Genomic DNA, 23,460 nt, shown 5'->3' with positions numbered 1-23,460 from the left:
ATAAATAATATAGTAAAAATTTTAAATGAATACTGAAATCTGGTGACATGACTTTGAAATCTAAATCATGTTGCATTAAGGTTGAAAACGAAACAAATGGCTTCTTCAAATGACTTCGGCGCGGGCTTACAACAAAACATTTGTTAAAGGTAAATACAAAACTAGATGTAGTATACGTGCACAGCTTTATAAGCTGTATTTTTTGTTGTTGTTGTTGTATAAATAGCGTGCATCAATCAGAAGAAAGTGTTGAATGTGTCGTGTTTGTTCACATGCTTTCTAATGTTGGTCGTTCAGCGACAATGTTGCCGATGTCATATAAAAGCTCCTCAACAAAATTACTTAAACACTTTATGGCTTTGTTTTCGTTTTATTGCTTACTGACGTTTCAAAGTCGATAGTATGGTAAGGTAATTACAAGCTTTTTACAAGTAAGAGAGAGAAAGCCTATTCTATAATTAACATTCAGATTATTGTCGTGCCTCTAATTTCGAATAGAGTCGCGTTCCTGAGAACCGGTGGGAGCATCGTCTCTTTAGCATTCTTAGTTTATAAGATGACTTTTTCATACGTAATGTGCTCTTTTTAAATATTTTAAATCAATGATTCAGTTATAAAAACCAAAATGGCCTAGAGTAAACACCTCATTCCCAGGTTCGGTTATCAAGTAAACCAACAATGTTAAGTTCAAAATTTTGCTTCAATTCTCAGTTCACGCCACTGGCAAATCGATTTTAATTACCTAGTCAGGTCATAAATTCTGTCACATGTTTAATGTAAAATAATTGAAACAAGTTTATTCATTATGTAAACCATTCTATACCAAAATGAACTTAATAAACCATAGATTCTTATGACACTAAAGTTTATTCAAAATGACCTCCGTGATTTTGAATACAGGCCTTCAATCTGCGCGGCCAGTCGTCTATCGCAGCACGAACGAGGTCCATGTCAATATCGGCGGCTACCTTAATCAAGGATGTCTTGAGTGACTCCAAATTGGGATGAGGCTTTGAGCACGCCTTTTTCTCCAAGTGTTGCCATATCTTGTAATCTAACGGATTCAAATCTGGACTGGAGGAGGGCCAGTCTTCGTGCCGAATGAAGTCAATTTCATGCGCCGCCAGCCAGTCTTGTGTGCTCTTCGCTCTATGAGCTGGCGCCGCATCTTGTTGGAATACCCAGTGCCTGTTATTGAACATGGTATGAGAAACAGGTTCCACAAGGTTCGTCAGAACTGTATTTCGATACACAACTGCATTCGTTTTTACACCTTTCTCACAAAAATGTACCTCTGTTAAGCCCCAATAAGAAACTCCCAACCATACCATGAGCGAGGATGGAAAATGACCTCGTTGGACACGCGGAATACGGTTGCTCGCTTCTTCACTACTGTGTGCGTACACCTTATCATTTTGTTTGTTGTAGCTCTCTTCTACGGTAAAAATTTTTTCATCCGAAAAAAGAATTTCCCGATATTTTTTTCCCGCGTACCGCTTCAACAAAGCGCGGCATCTCTTCAGTCTCAGGTCCATTAGACAAGCATTCAAACGATGTCCTGTTTTTCTTCGATATGTCCGAAGCTCTAAGTCTTCATTTAACACCCTTTTCACCGTGGTTCTGCTTAACCCCATCTGAAGGGCCAACAGTTTCTGCTTACGTTTGGGATTTCTTTGAATTCGCGCCTTCACAGCTTTTATCACTGCTGGAGACCTAACAGACCGAGGGCGACCACTTCTTGACCTGTCATCTACACTAGAGTCTTCATTGTATCGTTTTATGGTACGATAAACGAATCTTTTGGTTATATTCAAATTTTTCAGTATGTTAAAAATTTGAATTGGCGCGTAACCGCAACGATGCAACGCAATTACTGCAACACGGTCTTCTTTGAGCGTCCACTCCATATTTAAAAATGAGTAAAATTCTAAAAGTATACATTTTTATTTTCATGAACAATTCGAATTCAATAAACTTTTTTGTGGCCAGCATTCTAAAAAAAAGCTTTTACTGTGTGACAATACTTATGACCTGACTAGTTATATATGTAAGAAGAACGCTAAGTTAGTAGTGTAGATTTAAATAATTTTTAGAAGAGTTATTTTTAAAAATAGCCCATTTTCTGCCGGACGAGTGATTTTTGTTTTTTTGTTAAATTTTCCATAAATTCCGTACATTGTTGTGGTAACACTGTTAATGCAGAAACGGGTAGGGAGATGCATTTAATCGCGACAACGACGCCCCGTACCGTTCCGCGGCTTCGACAAATGTGGATACCGGCCGTTTTTATTTACATAAATATTCATTCGAAAGTTGTCGTACGCTTTAGGTTTAAGTACATATCTCTACATATTTGCATAGTTGTCGTTTGAATTACTTAGGTACTATTTAATGGCTTATAAAGAAAAACGGCTCATTTATTAGTGACAATACTAGAAATTATATTTGCATGAACTTGATATGTGAACCGTATGCGTGTGTTTACCCATAGACACAGCCCACTGAGTTTCTCGCCGGATCTTCTCAGTGGGTCGCGTTTCCGATCCGGTGGTAGATTCTGCGAAGCACTGCTCTTGCTAGGGTCAGTGTTAGCAACTCTCCGGTTGAGCCCCGCGAGCTCACCTACTAACGTTAGGGTGAAGCTGAAATAGCCTCTCAAGGCTATCAGCATACGTAGTAAAAAAAAAAAAAAAAGTATGCGTGTGGGGAGCGATTAAAAATCCTGCGGCAATTAAACTAAGCTGAACTCAACTCCTAAAACTCAACTGGTGACAGAAGTATTTATAGTGCCTCGTAAATGCGTTTCGTTAACGCGCATTCGAGTGATGACCAGGGGCTCTGGTAACAACTTAACATTTGACCGATCTATACAATAAAAACACGCAAAGTCCCTTTTTATTTTGTAAATGTAACAAAGAAAACATCAAACTATACAAGTTTGTATTCAAAAGCTTTGCGCGAAGTTATATTACGAAACCGATTAAAATTTGAACCATGTTTACATTACACGCAAGTAGTATGCATCAGCTAGAAACTAGATCACAATCGATTTACATCTCGTTAGTACCATCACCAGATTAGAGCTCCATAAAAATAATCCAGTTGAGATCTTGCAACAATAATTGTTTACAGTTTCTCTGGAACTTTTATAGGGTATCGGGCCATGGTCACCGATGATCGTTAAACGAGAATCCTAAAATTGCTTCATTTCTATGACCGTGAATTGTGTTTATGAACAGAGTAACATTTTTCATATCACGACTAGAAAATACTCTTCAGGTACCTATACGTTAAATTAGGAATAATCAAAGTATTCATATAAACCTCACAACACCAATGCTTCAATTAATTTGGCAAATACACCATTGCATCATACAAACAAAAAGCTTGTATTGTTATTAAATTTGAATCAAAAGGCTAATTTATAGCTGTAATAGACTCATTGGAATATATGTTATTAATATATTTCATTCACATAACATTATCGGAAACGGTGTTATGTAGTACCCAATACCTTCGGACTATAATGTGTGGTACACTCGATATAGAATATCTAGTTCAATATTGTTTCAAGCAATTCATTGAATAGCTGTTGCTCGATTCACAGCTTGATTGAAACTATTGCCTGCAACTGACTTAGCTTAGTTCAGCAAACATGCATAATATAAGGTAATTATGTAATTGCGAACAATACGTTTGTTACTGTCGTAACGTAATTGTTCTGTTTTAATCGATTTTGCTATGAATCAATATCAATTAACCTACTGCAATCATTCAATTAGAGATGTAAAGACAGCTCGGCTGGGAGACGTGATCTAAATATCGAGATGTATAAGTACAAATATATTAAGATATATTAAAAAAAAGACGTAGTATTGAAGTCGTCGTGGCCTGAAGGATAAGACCTTCGGTGCATTTGTATCTAGTAATGCAACGGTGTTCGAATCCCGTAGGCTGATACCAATTTTCCTAATGAAACACGTACTTTTTTTTTATAGCTTAGATGGGTGGATGAGTTCATACCCCAGTTACTGGAGCCCATAGACTTCTACAACGTAAGCGCGCCATGTATTCTGTTTAGAAATATGCAACAGCTGTTATATTAATTACCCTGAAACTCGTTGTGATATTATGTGATGATAGCAATAAGGGCTGTCTGGTCATTAAAAAATTCAAGAATAATATTATATATTCATTTGTATTTTATGACTTACCAATAGTTCCAGGAAACCAGGCACATAGAGGGTTCCGCTGGAGGTCAGAACTGCTGTTTCCGACTCTGATCTCCAACTCTTGAAGAGGTTGATGGCCTGTAAATTATGATATGGTTAGACAAAGGAACTATTTGTTCAAATTTTTCTATATTAAAAAAATATGTACAACTAAAACAAAATTCACAGAGGGCTTAATTTTGAGTTCTCTTATTTGAATGTTGTGAAAGAAATAATTCAATGTTTTAGCGTTTTCTATGTTTTTCTAGTAAATAATGGCGATTTGGGAGCAGAAGTTGTTTGTAGTTTGTGCGCTATAAATATAATGTACAAGTAAAAACCAGGTCATGCTCCACAATCTATTGTTAATTCCTCGATACGTGAGCCGTACTTTGTAACCTTCTAAGGAGTGTGAGCAATAACTGTATCATGTTTTATTTTAGTCGAATGAATGGCTTAGGAACGTATGTATTCCTAAATAGCTAAAAGATATCGGGTTCAGATTTCTCGTATTCCAAACAAGCATTTCTGGACAGTGTTTGTATGTTGGTAATTTTCTCTTTGTATAATACTAGCGGCCCGCTCCGGCTCCGCTCGGGTCCGTAACAAAATTTTTAATGACATTTGACGTTTTATTTTTTTTCAATAAAATAACGCTTATTGCGGCATAACTATAATAGTTAGACATATGCTGTCACGACACGTTTTGTAAATAATAATGTGTTTTACAAAGTCGTAGTACATTATTTTATTCTATCATCAATACTTTTCGCAGGGCACGCAATGTAAAGAATATTTTAGATCATTTTTTTACACCTTGGGTTACGTTATTAGAGTTTTAGTAAGGATCCCTAAATTTTTTCAAAAAATATTATAGCCTATGTCACTCGGCAATAGTGTAGCTTCCAAACAGTGAAGAAATTTTTCAAATCGGCTTAGTAGTTTCGGAGCCTATACAATACAAACAAACAAACAAACAAATCTTTCCTCTTTATAATATTAGTATAGATATAATATTAAATACAAATCTCTGAATAAATGTGACTCGATGATGGCACAGTGGGAAGTCGTTGGATGCGGAAGGATCGCATTATGTGGAAGGCATTGGGGAAGGCCTATGTCCAGCAGTGGGCAGATAAAGGCTGATGATGATGATGAGGATGATGATGATGTCAACCAAATCGGATAGTACCAGATATGTTTTTTTAGAAATTAGTTTTTGTTAATTTAATTATTTTTGTTATGCGTTCAGTACTTATATGTAGCAGCGTATTTAAAGTGTGCTCTTGCAATCGCGGCTTGCAAATTCAAATATCGATACACAGTAACCGATACACAGTAAAAGTTTAAGGCTTCACCAGCTCTTACGTTTTTTTTTTATTGCTTTGATTGGTGGACGTGCTCACAGCCCACCTGGTGTTAAGTGGTTACTGGAGCCCATAGACATCTACAACGTAGACGCGCCACCCACCTTCATATGTTTCAATTTTCGTAAAAAGTGATAAAAAGTTTTTTCGTCACGTATTAACACGTCAGATACGGGATAATTCATTTCACTGAAAATTAAAGTAACACTGTGCATACAGCGTACGATATCGAAATAACGAACCGTTACAAGTAAGTCACAGCAGAGCGACTCTCGTTGCGAAAGGGGCACGACAAACGCACGTTGGCAAACTGTGATCACTGACCACTGACGGACTATTCGACCGTTACAAATGGAATTACATAAGTATGTAACCTCTATATGATTTATGATTCGTCGTGGCCTAAAGGATAGTCGTCGTGGCCCAAAGGATGGTCGTCGTGGCATTAAGGATAAGACGTCCGGTACATTCGTATCTAGCGATGCACCGGTGTTCAAATCCCGCAGGCGGGTACCAGTTTTTCTAATGAAATACGTAATAAAAATCAAACCCGCAAAATTATAATTTGCGTAATTACTGGTGGTGGGACCTCTTGCGAGTCCGCACGGGTAGGTACCACTACCCCGCCTATTTCTGCCGTGAAGCAGTAATGCGTTTCGGTTTGAAGGATGGGGCAGCCGTTGTAACTATACTGAGACCGTAGAACTTATATATTAATATGAGTGGCGCATTTACATTGTAGATGTCTGTGGGCTCCAGTAACCACTTAACACCAGGTGGGCTGTGAGCGCGTCCATTCATCTAAGCTATAAAAAAAAATTGTCCTTCTGTAATATTCAAACGAAGCAACAGACTGATGTGATTACTTTTTATTCAGAAAAAAAAAATCGTATTCCCACTAGAAACTACATTAACATTTTTCCTTGACCGCGCGGGTGAAGTCGCGTATGACAGCTAGTTGCTATGTAGATAAAGATACATCATTACACGAGATGTATTAAAGCCCTTGTGTTCAAATTGTTATTTAGTAACATAACGATACCTTATGATTTTCTTTACCGAATTATTAGTAGGTACTAGTGGTCCTGCAGTAGTCGAAATTCGACTATAATTAATTGGAATGGTAAGTTTGTACACTATTATGATTGTATTATAAACTTCTATAATCACAAATTTTGTCAAGACTACACTATAAAAAATATTAACAAAGACAAACAATATTTAATCTCAATTTGACAACAGACGTCAAGAACAAAAGTTTGATAATATGCATAATAGTATGCATGCGTGTGTGCGTCAAATACATGGTATGTAGTGTGTGTAATGTTTTCTTTATTGATTTAATGTATCTTTTATGCATTATTTAAAAAAAATATTAGCATTGTGCATTTCTTCTCTATATTCTCTATAAGTGTGGAAAATTTCACACTCCTCCGTCCGCGAAATCTTCGTACAAAGGGATACAAAGTTTTTGCTTCACGTATTAATATATAGATGACCAACGCTAGCGACTTACGCTATGACGTCATCATTCTACAAATATGGTATCTATAGAGAAAGTGTGACCAAGGTTACATATCAATAAATGCGCTACGTGATATCACAAAAATCTTCGTCATCGATATTCGCATCAGTTATCACCCAAATTCATATAATTGACAATTTTCATTACCCATTGTTTTTAACAGATATGACTTTAGGTATTTACAACACAATCCCGTTAACGTGATCTATATTTTAATATAATCTTCACCAAATTCAAAACTTTCAATTAATTACCTTGAAAATTCTCACGCGTATCAAGGACCAATAACGATACAATATTATTATTAGTATGTATAATACTTTGGTCGGTTAATTAAAACAATATTTTTTTTCTAACTAGTTTGGTTTACAAGAACGCTTTAACAGTTTTCAAATTATACATATTAGTTAGTTTCATTGTGATTTTTACGATGCTTACGGCCCCCTATGATCAGTTATTAACGGTAATAATACGTGAAGCAAAAACTTTGTACCCCTTTTTACGAAAATTGCGCGGACGGAGGAGTATGAAATTTCTCACAATTATAGAGAATATAGAGAAAAAGTGCACAATACTAATATTTTTTCAAAATAATGCATAAAAGATACATTAAATCAATAAAGAAAACATTACACACACTACATACCATGTATTTGACGCACACACGCATGCATACTATTTATTGTCAAACTTTTGTTCTTGGCGTCTGTTGTCAAATTGAGAATAGATTAAATATTGTTTGTCTTTGTTAATATTTTTATAGTGGTGAAATTTGTGATTATAGAAGTATAAAATACAATCATAATAGTCTACAAACATACAATTCCAATTAGTTATAGTCGAATTTCGACTACTGCGGGACATCTAGTTAACGGTAATTATCATAGGCGGGATATGCACACGTCAATTTTGAATTTCAAATATGCGTAATTCGACATGCACTGGCCCTTTTCTTTTTAAATCCCTATTATTATTATATCGTTTGGACTTACCACAGCAGCCTCGTGTGGTGACCCTGACGACCTTGATAGCATAATGCCTGAGGAGATCAACTTGCCACCACGGAGACGCTTCTCGCTGTGTCTCCGTGCACCTCTTGCGGTCATGCTCAGTGGTTTTCTCTCCATCGTTGCCATTAGCTGCTGCACCTCCTCGAACCGTTGTAGACTGATTGGCAGGTTTCCTGAAGGCCACATTCGTTCCTGAAAAATTTACGCACGATAAAGTTTTATTTCAGGGTTAATGCTATATACTCGTTGATGAGGTTAGCACGTATTGATTTTCAGTTGGCTCATTCATATTTGAATATAAATAGAGCATTCCGTTGGAATCAATTTTGTATGCAAACTGTTTTCATGCATTTAAATGATGTTTGTCGTCTATCGGGGTTGATGCAATGTCATTTTTAAATCACCACCGATTGTCGGTCGTAAGACAAGTTATTAGTCATAATATATGTGTGGTATGAGGCGCGAAACTATTATACAGCAGCCGTGTTTTGGATTACCTCAAAACGTTGTGTTATGAAATCGAAGGTTAAATTGATTAAGAGTGTCGCTTTCTTTTACTTTTCATTACGAGACCGCACGCAGATCAGTTTTTTTCCGTTGTTTTTTTATAGCTTAGATGGGTGGACGAGCTCACAGCCCACCTGGTGTTAAGTGGTTACTAGAGCCCATAGACATCTACAACTTAAATGCGCCACCCACCTTGAGATATAAGTTGTAAGATCTCAGTATAGTTACAACGGCTGCCCTACCCTTTAGACCGAAACGCATTACTGCTTCACGGCAGAAATAGGCAGGGCGGTAGTACCTAACCGCGCGGACTCAGAAGAGGTCCTACCACTAGTAAAAAAATTGTAAATTCTCAATTCATGTTAATCTCCTAAATCATATCATTAAAGGAAGTGCTAGTAAGCGAAAGTGATTAAGTTTGTTCGACTTTCTCTGCTAAAATTCAAAGGAACGCTTACAGCATGGCTTACCACATATCGCCTTTTCGCATTAAAAGTGTACAATTTCCAAAAATATTCGAAATTGAGTTAATATTCGGAATCATTTGGTATCATCACCAGTTTTTTTTTTTTTTATTGCCCTTGTAGTCAGACGAGCATACGGCCCACCTGATGGTGAGTGGTTACCGTCGCCCATGGACTTCAGCAATGCCAGGGGCAGAACCAAGCCGCTGCCTACCGCTTAATACTCTCCAAAAGCCTCGTTTGAAGAAGGACATGTCATAGCGCTCGGGAAACACCGTGGAGGAGCTCATTCCATAGCCGGATGGTACGTGGCGAAAAAGATCTCTGGAAACGCACTGTGGATGACCGCAGTGGCTCCAGGTAGTATGGATGAACTCTACTCCGGTTTCTTTCTTATATTTTTCGGTATTTATCTCATAAATACTGCCAAAAGAGCGTAGTTTAGTTAGTTTTAATTTTTATTTATTAGTTTACCTATGTTTTGATTACTATTAACAAAATTAATACATAATTTTATCTCACTTTAAAAGACAGACAATGTAACTAGTAAAAAATAAAAAATTAATGTTGCAAAGATGATTAATATTGAAAATATCACATGTTAAACCTTTAAAACACTCTCCTGTAAAATTAGTAAGTTTTGAGATTATACAGTTTTAATGCGAGAAGACGATACGTATAGCATTGGAATGATTACGTCAGATGTTTATAGAGAATTCTGTCTTACCACAGAAAGGCGGTTCTAGGGTCCAGTCTCCTCTTAAGGTGCACTCCCTCTGGCGAGCTCCAAACAGTTCATATCCTTCGTCGCATTCATAGACGGCTATGGTTCCAGCAACGATGTTTTCTTCATCGGGTATTGATACTCTTGCGTTCGGTGGTACCGCAGGATGACCACAGCGACGCTCTGAAACAACGAAAAAATATTGAATATGAAAAAAAAAGCGTAATTTTTAAATATTATTATTATCTTATATATAAAATTCTCGTGTCACACAATGTTAGTTACCATACTCCTTTGAAACGGTTTGCCCGATTTTTTGTTAAATTTTATATGCATATTTAGTAGTTCTGAGAATCGGCTACTATCTATTTTTTATACCTCTAAATGATAGGGGTTGTCCACCCCTAACATTTATTTATTATTTTTTGGACAATTTTTATTTTTGTTGTAAGAAGGTAATATGTGGCTGAATGAGGTTTTGTTATTTTTATATTTCCTCATCTTTCACAGCGCTACATGACTCTTTCACTCATTTACCACATCCTTACACACTTTTTTTTTTTTTTTCCACAGGAGAAAATCGCCGGCTCCCCACCCGCGCGACAGGTAGGGTATGTGGGAGTTGAACCTCACTAAAAACTCCTGCCGCTCACAACCGGCGCCCTACCTCGGACCGGGCCGGAGCCCAGTCGGGGCTATTGAGACGGCGGGACAGGGTTGACGCAGAGCACATTACATCCATCCCACCGTCCCACGGACGCCAGACCGGCGGCCGCCAGCGACACGACCACCGGCTCCCTCGTTCAGCGGGCCGAGAGCCCGCCTTGATGACGCCGCGTTACACCTTCCCCCAGAGCGGTCGGGGGAACGCGGTCTACCATCACCCGGCTTCCACGTCTGGGTCTCTCCCCGCACAAAACGGGTGGGACCCCTAGCTCTTAGGGGGCCAGGTCACGGATACGACCCCGGTCCCGACCCCCTGCTCGGCGGCGGCGGGTTTCTGCGTAGTGAGGAGAGCTTTGCCTCACTCGCCCCGCCGCCTCCTTCTGCGAGATGGTGCACTCGCAGAAGTCGAGCATAGCCTTCATCCTTACACACTTACAATAACTTCGTTTTTTTTTCTACTTTAGAAATTCCCTAGAAATCTTATATATTACAAAACAACGTTTGCGTGGTCAGCTAGTAGTATATGATAAAATATAATATGTATAATATAATATTACTTTTCTGTTCGTGCTCAATTGTTTGTTTGAAGTCTCGGACAGCCTATTTAACTGATACACAGAACTCATGTCTCAAGGTATTTTGCGCTATTTACGTTGTTATGCCCATGGACTCCAGTAACCACTAAGCGCTAGACAAATCGCGAGCTCATTCAACCCCCGATATGGAATAAAAATAAAAATAAATTCTATATAAACCGAAACGCCAACAAGCGCTTCGAAATAACTCAATAACGAAGTCAAAGCAAGACTTAATACAATTTGATCTCGAATGCGGAACACGCTACATTACACGGGGTTCTACATTGTTGTATTATTATAGTTTCCTTACATTCTAGCGTTGTTGGAGAAGACTTGGTTTCCTAATTTGTTTTTGTTTTGGATGAATTCTCAAAGTTTGCGCTTTCCTTGTATGCAGGTTCCTCAAGTATCAAGACTAATACTATTAATACTATAAAGGCGAACTATAAGAGGAGTATCCGACATTAATTTACGGCGGTAGAGCAAAATACTATGTTGTAGAGCATACTGTGTTGATTCCTTAAAGCCAATACTGCCAATAAGCGAAAGCCGAGGAAAAGTTCAACATAAAATAATATGTAGCAAATATAAACTATGCTATTTCTCATTTTCTCGTTTGCAGTCGACGCAAATGCCAAAACTACTTTAATTTTATATTTTTGAACGAAATATGCAAGTAAGTTTGAATAAGTCAAGGAACAAAGAGTTTTTTTTTGTTTTTATTAATTCAGCCTTCTATTCGAATTAAATTGGTTTGAGCATTACTCAGTTTATTCAACTCAGTTTTTTTATTTTATTCATATGGTCAGAGTATTTTGACAACTTAAGAATTATTTATAAGTTGAAGACGTCCGGTGCACTTGTGTTGAGCGATGCTCCCAGTGTTCGATCCCAGGCGGGTACCAATTTTTCAAATCAATTACGTACTCAACAAATGCTCACGATTGACTTCCACGGTGAAGGAATAACATCGTGTAATAAAAATCAAACCCGCAAAAAATTCTAATTTGCGTAATTACTGGTGGTAGGACCTCTTGTGAGTCCGCGCAGGTAGGTACCACCGCCCTGCTTATTTCTACCGTGAAGCAGTAATGCGTTTCGGTTTGAAGGGTGGAACAGCCGTTGTAACTATACTGAGATCTTAAAACTTATATCTCAATGTGGGTGGCGCATTTATTTATTTATTTATTACACTTCATGTAAAATTTACATTGGCGGACTTAATGCCTAATTTACGTTGTAGATGTCTATGGGCTCCAGTAACCACTTAACACCAGGTGGGTTGTGAGCTCGTCCACCCATCTTAAGAAAAAAAAAGTAGTTCCATGCTTTTAATTCGTCACTTCGCGTCTTTAGCGCTAGTCCTTTACTCATTATAATTTCTTTATTCTTCATTCCACTGTTCTATGTTGGTTTGTACATATATTATACCAAAAAGTACCGAATAAATCCTCTTAGACCTTTTAGGTATGATGAAGTTATTACAATAATATATTACTTTTAAAGCTCGGCAAAGAAATTTATGGCGGACAATAACAGTTTCACATACAAATTTTCGAACTATTCCCAGAAGTTCAATGTCGTTTCGTTGTTAAAGAACTTAAAATAAATTAGTATATATTCTTTGTCGTATCACTTTTGTCAGAGCGGTCGTGGTCGTCATTCGCTATGATTGCTGTGGGCAGATGTTATGCGCCTCACGAGTAATCGCCACACCTCCCGGTTTGAGATGAGTCTGGTATACTCATGCAAACAACCGCCAAATGTCGACTTGACTTGGTCCGTCTATCGCATGGGCAATCTTCCACGCGGTCTGGTGCCTTCTAATTTGCCCTGAACGACAAGTCGCTCTATAGAGTCATTTCCTTGACGGGAAATATGTCAAAAAAATAGTAGTATGCACCCATGCACGAGCGCATACTATAATAATAATAATTAGTATAGGTGCTGCTTGAAATCGATTTGTGAAAAACAAAAACTATATTAAAGAAGTCTCAGGCTTTAAGTCAGGGGCTCCCAAACTTATTTTGTCTACTGCCCACTTTGAGAATAAATTATGTTTTTAGCGCCCCCATTTTTTCATCTGCTTGAATACTACTATAGCGATAGCTCAGTCGGAGTCTAAGAGCCCTCCTAGATGAAATTACAAATCGTCTTGAGAGACAGCCTCTAGCCTGAGAGCCTCTACACAACCCCCCCATTTTTTTCCTGAGTCTCTTACCGCCCCTCTTTAGGCCTGCAGCGCCCACAAGGGGGCGCTATCGCCCACTTTGGGAAACGCTGCTTTAAGTGAATAGATTTTAATATATAATGATCATATCAATTTCTCAATAGGTACGTAGCTAAAACAAGACAGAGAAATAACAAACAAACGTAACAGTCAATATAATCGGTATTGTTTTGCGAGAACAGAAGGAAGATGTGAAATTAAATACGAGAATTCTCGTAATTTGTAAACAATTTACTCTCGCACTGGATCTATAGATGACCAACCAGGTGGCCAACTTGATTAGAACCAAGATCTATTGTCTACTGACGAAACACTGCGTTCTACCAATGACATTTCTTAAAATTTTAATGAAACAATGTGCATACAAATAAGTTTAGTATACAAATAAGTGGTATATTTTCTTTTATTAAAAATATTAAAATAAACTTGAAATTATATAATAAAAGAAAACTATTGTGTGGAAGAGAGGATAAATAATGTGACGTAATGGTTATTAACAAATGATACTAGATGAAGATGATGCGTGCAGCAATTGGTGATTACGTTGCGTAGTCTGTTCTATGTATTTATATTTTTTGTCTTGCCACGATCGACTGAACTTATAGCCACGATCAACCGGTCGATCGCGATCTACGGGCTGGCCACCCCTCCTATAGATGATCGCTTGTGTTTCTATTGTTGACTCATTCTGTTCAGTCCATACTAGGATGATTTCTTCTATTTTTAATATGCTTTTATTAGATTCAGACGTATGTATGTTTGTAACGGAATTTTTGGACATGATTTTGACCCCCTTCAAAACTTCGGATTCACTCGAATTTTGGTATACTTATTAAGGACCGATGACAACTAAATATTTAAAAAAAATATTGAAAAAAAATATATTGAAAGGATTGAAATTCCACTAAAAAATTAAAATAAATAATAGTTTGAAAAAACTAACAAAATACGCTTTTATAAAAAATACAACTAAAAAATAGAAAATAAATTTTAATAAATTTATGGGGTGCATGGTATCAGTAGTTATAAATATTTTATGAACAGATATGAGTAGAAGGGTTATTTAAATAATATCCTGAAAAGCACCCCTAGCTTTTTTTACAATAAAATCATATTTTCTTACACTATTTTTAATTCAAATTTATGAAAATTTAGTTTCTATATTTTAGTTGGATTTTCTATGAAAGCGTATATTGTTAGTTTTTTTAAACTATTATTTATTGCATATTTTACTTTGTATTATTTCTAAACAAGGCAAGGCTAATTAAAGTTGGGGGCCAGGGAGGCGGACCTCGCCCAAGCCCTGGCCCTCTAAGTATTTCGGGTCCTCCTCACATGTCGGTCTGGGGACCGGCGAGGGGGGCCTAAGAAGACGACGTGCAAGGTACTCTGCACGCGTTTTACGCAAGAGCATCCGGATGATGGAAGGCCGGCTATCCTCGACCCACGCTGGTTCTGGTCCAGCGGGGTATTCCGTAGGATAGCTCACTCTAACCGGCGCCATCTAGGCGGGCTTCGGATAGCCTGCCGACCGAGAGGGCTGGTGGTCGTGGCGCCGACGACCGCCGGTCCGGCGTCCCGAGGGGGAGGGTGATGGGAGAGATGTGCTCTGCACTAAGCGCTTCACTTTCCCCCCTTTGCCTCTTCATGAGTTCTGTCTCATGCGAGGTTTGGACGTTGGTTGTTGAGCGACAGGAGGTTTTAGTCAGTTCGACTCTGACATGCTCCGCCCTCTATCCCCAGTGGAGGGCGGAAGTCAGGAGGAAGTGGTCAGGAGGAAATCCGGCGATTTCCTGCGGCGAAAAAAAAAAATTGGCTAATTAAAGCAGCATTTACTTTGAGAATGGACTCCAGTAATGTTTAACGCATTAGTCGTGTTTAGAGCCCTTTCGTTAATCTATGTAAACAATAAATATATTGTCACTTGTTATTTACTTCTTATATGCATGAGTTCATAGTACTCCCGGTCTTGGGTTGGGTTGTTTGTATTACTTTCAATAAATTTAACCTCAATTTTTATTTATCGTAAGAGTGTTTCACTGTACACTGCGTTTTCTACAAATACGCGGCGGTCTACTTTTATTTCCAGAGCACGTAAAGTGTTTCAAAGAATTCTTCGCCACTGTTTCACAACGCGGTTCAAGTTTTGCATGTGAAAAATGCATCTGTATTTAAAATGGCGATTTGAGAATATTTTGTGGTTATACTTAGGATGTACGTGCTTAGTTTTGGTAGGCTTATGGGGTGGTTATATATATGTTATACCCTTGACCGGGTATCCATAAATAGATTCCCTAGAGTTAAAAAATATATAAAAAAACTAAAAAAAAGACTTACGGGGCGGTAAAGATGGATTTATGAGAGACTATTTCAGCAAAGTCTTTAACTTAGCGCATCTGAGTTACTAGAAAACGTTGAAAGTATTTTCATGTTAAGTTTCCTAATTGCCGAGAAATTTATATTTGGAAATATATTATTATTATTATTTATTATAATTCAATTCACATACAATCCCTTCACATTTCTATGACAAATCTCGAATTATTATGCCGTGTTCTTAGAAAACAAAGGGTCAAGCGAGAGTTAAGCAACATTATTAATGTTAAATATCAAAGTACTATTCGTAGTTATCTAGTGAAGGACGCTCTGACATTTCATAAATTGCTTCTTTCGTAAACGCTTGATCTATTTCGCCGATGGTGTTTTAAATTTCATAACAGCAATGTATTGAAATAATAAATTCTAGAATTTATTTAATATATGTAAAAAAAAAACCTCTTTAGTTTGAAAAATATTTTTCTTATACAAGTTCACTCATTTGTCATTGAATCAAGAGAATATTGAGTATATTATTATTATCTAATATAATGTTTGTTCGTTATATATGTTACATTTGAATAATTACAAACAATTTACTTGTGATATCAACTATATTTGATAGCATCTGTTAGTCATGTATCGAATAAGAAAACAGTAATATTATCAAATTGTTGACAGATGAATTGCTTTTAAAGAATATATTAACGCAATTTTACACTAAAACGGTTTCATAAAACTTTAACTTGATTTAAAATCAAGCTTCTACAAACCACAGAAATGATTCATGTAATGTGAAACTTTTGCGATGAAAACAGATTCATTTTAGAAACAAATTTAGTATGTGGCCACGGTCGTTTCTGTGCTATGTTGAGTATAATAATTATCATATTTAGTTTCAGCGCTTTGAATCTAACTTCACATGCCTGGAACGCTAGTCACTAGTCAATCCTCCGTGGAGCTGTGGCTTAATTGAGAAAGTTTCAATTCAGTTATACACATTGCGGCACCAGATTTCGATTTATATTTAATATTCTGTTATATTTCTAGTGAAGCTCGACCACGCTTTGCTTTGTAACTTTGTCAGACTTTAATAATACCTACTAGTTTATTTGAAGTAGATTTAGTTCAGAATTTCATTGATTTTATTAATTGACTAGCTGACCGAATGGTGGTAAACAGTCGACGTCGCCCTAAGCACGTCATTATGGATCTTCCCGATCTATAACGGTGCTTTTAGGAACCTCAAGCACCGGTCACCGTCCTAAATTAACTCATAGACACATCCCACTGAGTTTCTCGCCGAATCTTCTCAGAGGATCGCATTTTCGATCCGGTGGTAGATTCTGCGAATTTTTTTTTCTTTTTCGTTTCGGGGTCCGAACCTTTTTTTTTTTTTTTTTATTGCCCTTGTAGGCAGACGAGCATACGGCCCACCTGATGGTGAGCGGTTACCGTCACCCATGGACTTCAGCAATGCCAGGGGCAGAGCCAAGCCGCTGCCTACCGTTTAATACTCTCCACAAGCCTCGTTTGAAGAAGGACATGTCATAGCGCTTGGGAAACACCGTGGAGGGGAGCTTATTCCATAGCCATAGTGTTCCGGGATACCCCGCTTGGCCAGAACCAGCCTGCCGGGTCGGAACGCGATACATCGCCGACCGGGTTGCTTTTTCACAGTATGTTCGGTGACGACAGCGACGACGAAAACGCGAACTGCATCGCAGTCCGCAGCCGCCGACGCGTCGTCCCGTTCTCCTGGTGCCAGCACGTTAGAGTGACGGTAGCGTGCGGCGCAGTCTCAACCCCTTAGGTCACGCCGTGACTATCACCGGATGGAGAATGCCTCCTCATAGGGGCCAGAGCTGGACAAACGCCCTCCTCCAGAAGAAGAGAGAAGAAGAGGAGGCGGCGGAACGGGAGCGGTCCCGTTCCGCCGCCTCTTTCTGCGAGATGGTGGACTCGCAAAAGTCGAGTATCGCCTGCCAGGACTGGTCGCTGCCGAGCATCGTAGCCACGATGGTCGGAAGCGACTAGTCCGGTCCTATTTTTGCAATGAGGACGTGGTGTTGCTTCGCAAAAGCGGGGCAGTACACGAGCGTGTGCTCCGCTGTGTCCTCGTTGCAGCCACTGCAGTGGTGGCACTTCGACGTCGGCTCCCTCCGGGCGACGAGGTGCAGGTAGCAACCGAAACAGCCGTGTCCCGTGAGCACCTGCGTCGCTCGGAAGGTGAGACGTCCTCGGTCGCGATTCACCCAGTCCGAGAGGACCGGGCGGATCGCCTCGACGGTCCGTCGCCCGTAGGTGGCGTCCGCCAGGCGGCGAGACCACGCCTCGAGCACGGCTAGCTGGGATTGAAGCTTCTGCGCTCGAACTTTCGCCGCGCCGGGACGCGGCTCCCCCCTGGAGCGGAGATAGCATCGCCACGCGTAATCCGCAGCGAGCGCTTTCACTGCTAGGTCCCAGGGAGGCGTCCACCTACACGCTAGGGTAACGCTGATATAGCCTCAGTAAAAATTCCATCAAAATTGGTCCGGCCGCTTCGGTGATTAGTCGAAATAAACAGCCAGACAAACATAAAAAAAAATGCTATATATACTTTAACATGACTTTAGTAAAAAGCTCATCAGCTTCCAGCAGCGAACAGACTCGTCAATTTTATTTACTTGAATGTGATTGTTTCCGTGATTCTGCGTTTTAAGCAGTAATATTGTTTGATTACTAAACATTATGGCCTACCGCCATCACAACTGAATTAAGTAAGTACGCTATAGCCTTAAAATAAAGAGTAGGACATAGCGATATATACAAATTTTTATTTTCTATTTTTTTATATTGCTTAAATAGGTGAGATGGGTGGACGGGCTCACAGCCCACCTGGTGTTAAATGGTTACTAGAGCCCATAGACATCTACAAAGTAAATACGCCGCCCACCTTGGGATATCAGTTCTAAGGTCTCAGTATAGTTACAACAGCTGCCCCACCCTTCAAACCGAAACGCATTACTGCTTCACGGCAGAAATAGGCGTGTTGGTGGAATTTACCCGTGCGGACTTACAAGAGGTCCTACCACCAGTAAAGCTCAGTCCTCTTTTTTTTTTAAACGTTAATCTAGTTTATAAATTTTAAATTGAATTCTCCATTATCTGTCATATCTATTTTCTAAGCCGTCGAATTCCGCAAATGAATAGGTAAAACAATATTTTGTCTCGTATTCTGCACCTAGAGTTTTGATAACGTTCATTCTGTACACACAAACCGTAATGAAACTGTCGCTTGTTGCTTTGACGTGAAATACAAGCTGAGCTCATTTCGAAAGTTTGAATGGTGTGGTTTGGGCTTTATTGGATTCGTTGTACAATAGAGCGCGGTCGATATGCATTTTTTTATTATTATTTTTTTGTTTTGTCATTTAATATTTTACTTGACCGCAGAATAACATGCCAATAGTACACGGACAAACTTTTAAGATAATTCATATTAACATTCTCTTATTGCGACATGCTAGTGTAACTAAATTTTCGTGACATAGTTTTTAGTAAAATAAGACGAAAAAAGGTGTTTTGTTGAAATCAGTTGTGAAGAAAAGTTAGACAATTTGCTGGGATACAAAGTAAGACATTAGACATAATTTTTTTTTTTTATTAATGTGCATTTATCAGTTTAGTTTTAGTAAATTTGATACATTTGCAGATTCAATATGTTCAGAATAGTAGCAGCTTCTGTTAATTTCATTACTAAGTAAATAAAAACTGATTTAATTATTGTGAATTCATTACATTATTACGTATTGCGCGTTACATTTACGGGAATGGAAAAATATATTCTATATATCGAGAGATGAAAGGCTATTCGCTTAAGCGACATTTTTGCAACTTTACAGGAGAAACATTTAAAATTTTTAAATTTTGGAAAAAATATCGTGCCAAAAATACTTCTTCAGCTATTTGAATGGAGTAAACTTAATTGAAGTTCAATTAAAAACATCGAACTGTCGATGATAACACCAAATAAAACGCACCTTTATTTATAAAAAAAAAAAATTTGGCGTATTAAGCGAAATGATTGAAAATATATGCGCCACGACTGCAGCATTTTGCATTCTAACATAAGAGAGGTGCTTAGTACTAGTAATCTATCATTTTAGCTAGATTTAATAGCTAATAGTTAAGCTAATTTTTTTTTTGGTTATGATTGAAAGATTACTGGTAGCCCGGAGGCCTTTCCAGTTTCATCAGGACAGGTGGGCGAGCAAAGGCTCAGCCAGGAGGGGTGGTTACTAACAACTGCCCGAGCGCCTCCGAAGGAGACCTAACAACTCAAGAACAATGCTTCGCGAATGAATCTACTACCGGATCGGAATCGCGACCCACTGAGAAGATCCGGCGAGAAACTCAGCGGGCTGATGCATGGGTAAGGTAAATTAATTTCAGTTATCAACTAATATCATAAAGCAAATTATGTACGCTTCTGCGTGGGGAATGCCATATTAATTTTTTTTTTTTTTAAAATACAATAATCGATTTTAATATGTGTAATGAGTTGGGAAACCAGTCTATTCGTTGCACCTGATATCAGCGGTATAGTTAGAATAAAAGTTTGTAACTAATAATTATATACCTGACTTTATATAAGTAAATATATTTGTGTTTATGAAATTCACATAGACGTAATAAGAGATAGAAAGCAAAATCGCGCGCATAATTATCCGCGTGTGAGCTCATTATCGTCACAGTTTCAATAGCGAAAGTGAATACGAGATAAATACTTTCGTGAATATGTACAAATGTGTTCCAATGATTTACATTGCATGCTTCTAGTGGCGAGCGGTAGAGTGCCCACAGAGTTACGGACTGTATAGAATAGTTTTTTTTAATTCTTTTCTATTTTCCTAATTCTGTTAAATACCCTAAACGTCTAAAATGAAACTTTCACTATTATACTTCTGTGAACTTGCAGGTAGGCTTGGATCTGCCCCTGGTATTGTTGAAGTCCATGGGCGACGATAACTACACACCATCAGGTGGGCCGTATGCCCGTCTGCCTACAAGGGTAATAAAAATAAAGAACTTTAAAAGACTTTACAGTTTTGTAAAACAATGACTTATTTTTCGGATCTTCGAAAAGTTATAAGACAACTTTTTTTTAAAGGTTACGCTAATATGAACTAATAAATTTTCTTTGTGGGTCTCAGGAATCAAATTGTGTGAAATTTCATACTCCGCCCGTCCACCCAATTTTCGTAAAAAGGGGTACAAAATGTTTGCTTCACGTATTAATTATTCACATTTTAATGACAATTTGCTCTTTTGTTTTCGTGTGAGCTCGTCCACCCATCTAAGCTAATAAAAAAAAAATGACCAGGCGAGTAAGTGAGCTGACGGGGCTCAAACCTGATGACGTTGCTAACACGAACCCTAGCAAGAGCCGTGCTTCGCAGAATCTGGCACCGGATCGGAAACGCGACCCACTGAGAAGATCCGGCGAGAAACTTATATAGTGTGCTTCAATTTACTACATCGCATAGCACCGCACGTGTATAATGTTCATCTGCTAATCTACGCAAAAATCATATATCTATACTAATATTATAAAGCTGAAGAGTTTGTTTGTTTGAACGCGCTAATCTTAGGAACTACTGGTCCGATTTGAAAAATTCTTTCAGTGTTAGATAGCCAATTTATCGAGGAAGGCTATAGGCTATATAACATCACGCTAAGACTAATACAAGCGGAGAACTAATAAATAATGTTTCAAAATCGGGGTTTTTTACCCTTTGAGAGCTTCCGCTGCGTGCGCTGCAGAAACGATTAAAGTTTCGCTAAAATAATATATGACAGAATTGTTTCCCTTTAAAAGATCTAAAAAAAAGTCCGCGACAGCATATGTCTATATGGTAAGGATGGCTCACTATAACGTTTTTTATGCTGACCAAGTTTGTTCTAAAATAAAGCATTATTTGTGAACTATTCCACGCGGACGAAGTCACGGGCAAAAGCTAGTAGATTCATATTTGTTCGAAAGGTAGGTGATATTTCTACACAAAATAATTTTTATAATGTTCGTACATTTATTGGGGCTATTTTTTGCGCTTACGTATACCATTAATTGCATTTGAATATTTAAATTTGTAATTGTATGACTGCGTTTATACAAAATTAATCAACCATCACTCGCCGAGTTACTTGATTATACTACAAAATTAAATGTAAATTTGATTGAATAGTAATTTTGTATTTGTAACATGTACTCAACCTGTATGTTTTAATCTCTTGTGAAATATTTTACGAGTCCATATAATATAAAGTAAACTAGAGGTCCCGCAGTAGTCGAAATTCGACTATAATTAATTGGAGTTGTAAGTTTGTACACTATTATGATTGTATTTTATACTTCTATAATCACAAATTCCGCCAAGACTACACTATAAAAAATATTCACAAAGACAAACAATATTTAATCTATTCTCAATTTGACAACAGACGTCAAGAACAAAAGTTTGATAATAAATAGTATGCATGCGTGTGTGCGTCAAATACAGGGTATGTAGTGTGTGTAATGTTTTCTTTATTGATTTAATGGATCTTTTGTGCATTATTTAAAAAAAATATTAGCATTGTGCACTTCTTCTCTATATTCTCTATAAGTGTGAAAAATTTCGTACTCCTCCGTCCGCGCAATTTTCGTAAAAAGGGATACAAAGTTTTTGCTTCACGTATTAATATATAGATGCCGAATATTCAATAACGTTGTTTGAATGGAAAATTACAATATCATTTATTACAATAAACATTTTCGGAATTCAATTTTAAATGTGTTTCATGTTTGCCGGGTTTTGTGTGTCAGCCATAGATTAAACACTCGAACTCCGCATGTAGGTTTTAACAATCCGTCAGTCACTACATGCTGTAATTAGATCTTCTTGATTAATGAACGGAACATTTATTTGACATTTACTAGTGTAGTGTATATTATTGCAAGTCGGTAATTAGGTAGTAGGGTGTTTGCATTACCTTCGTAAGCAGCATGCTATTTCTATCCCGAAATAGTCTTGTGTTCCAGTTTGGATACTTTGACCTTTTATTTTAATTCGGATGGCGTCATTCACGTTGTGATGTTTATAGGCCTCGGTCACCACTTAACACCGGGTGGGCTGTAAGTTCATTCGCACATATATACAATAAAAAACGAACATTTTTTTCATTCTAATTAACACGAGCCTTATCTCTCAAGAAGTCACAACCGAGATCCTAGTCTGTTTGAGAAAATTCTCGTAAAAGCAAAATTTAGCTCTTAGTTGTCCTCATCAATTTAGGTTATTATATTTCATTGTTATTATGAGATTATCCATTGAGCGCTTCTACAATATTAAGAATGTTTCTAGTTAAGATAGAATTTAGGTCAACGCTTTGCTTGCATTATTTCGTAGGAAGATGTTTGAATCAGCGTTTTGCAGGCATTAAACAATCTTATTTTCACTTTACTAACAGGAAAATAAACAGTAATAACATCTATTTACATTTAAAAAAGACTATAATATGAAAACAAATGCTTTTTTTTTTAAGATACATTTTAAAATTGGATTTAGATTATTTTCCCATTAAAAAGAAGACTGACCCTTTTTTATTGCTTAGATGGGTGGACGAACCCATAGCCCATCTGGTCTTAAGTGGTTACTGGAGCCCATAGACATCTACGACGTAAATGCGCCACCCACCTTGAGATATAAGCTCTAAGGTCTCAAGTATAGTTACAACGGCTGCCCCACCCTTCAAACCGAAACGCATTACTGCTTCACGGCAGAAATAGGCCGGGCGGTGGTACCTACCCGCGCGAACTCACAAGAGATCTTGTCACTAGA

General features: G+C 37.9%; 1 protein-coding gene across 1 annotated transcript in view; it reads right to left on the bottom strand.

The window, feature by feature from the left end:
* Nucleotides 1–23,460, bottom strand: part of fw (CUB and Sushi multiple domains furrowed) — a 114,476-nt gene that overhangs the window by 24,468 nt on the left and 66,548 nt on the right. Inside the window, exons 2-4 of the mRNA XM_028178793.2 lie at nucleotides 9,812–9,991; nucleotides 8,096–8,305; nucleotides 4,215–4,310 (exon numbers count right to left, since the gene is read on the bottom strand). Coding sequence (XP_028034594.2) covers nucleotides 4,215–4,310; nucleotides 8,096–8,305; nucleotides 9,812–9,991 — 486 coding nt within the window. The remainder of the gene's footprint in view (nucleotides 1–4,214; nucleotides 4,311–8,095; nucleotides 8,306–9,811; nucleotides 9,992–23,460) is intronic.

Source organism: Bombyx mandarina, chromosome 01 (genome assembly GCF_030267445.1).
Source record: "Bombyx mandarina strain Sakado chromosome 01, ASM3026744v2".
Lineage (NCBI taxonomy): Eukaryota > Metazoa > Arthropoda > Insecta > Lepidoptera > Bombycidae > Bombyx > Bombyx mandarina.
The sequence above is the reverse complement of the archived record's forward strand: the minus strand, read 5'-3'. Positions and strand labels throughout refer to the sequence as shown.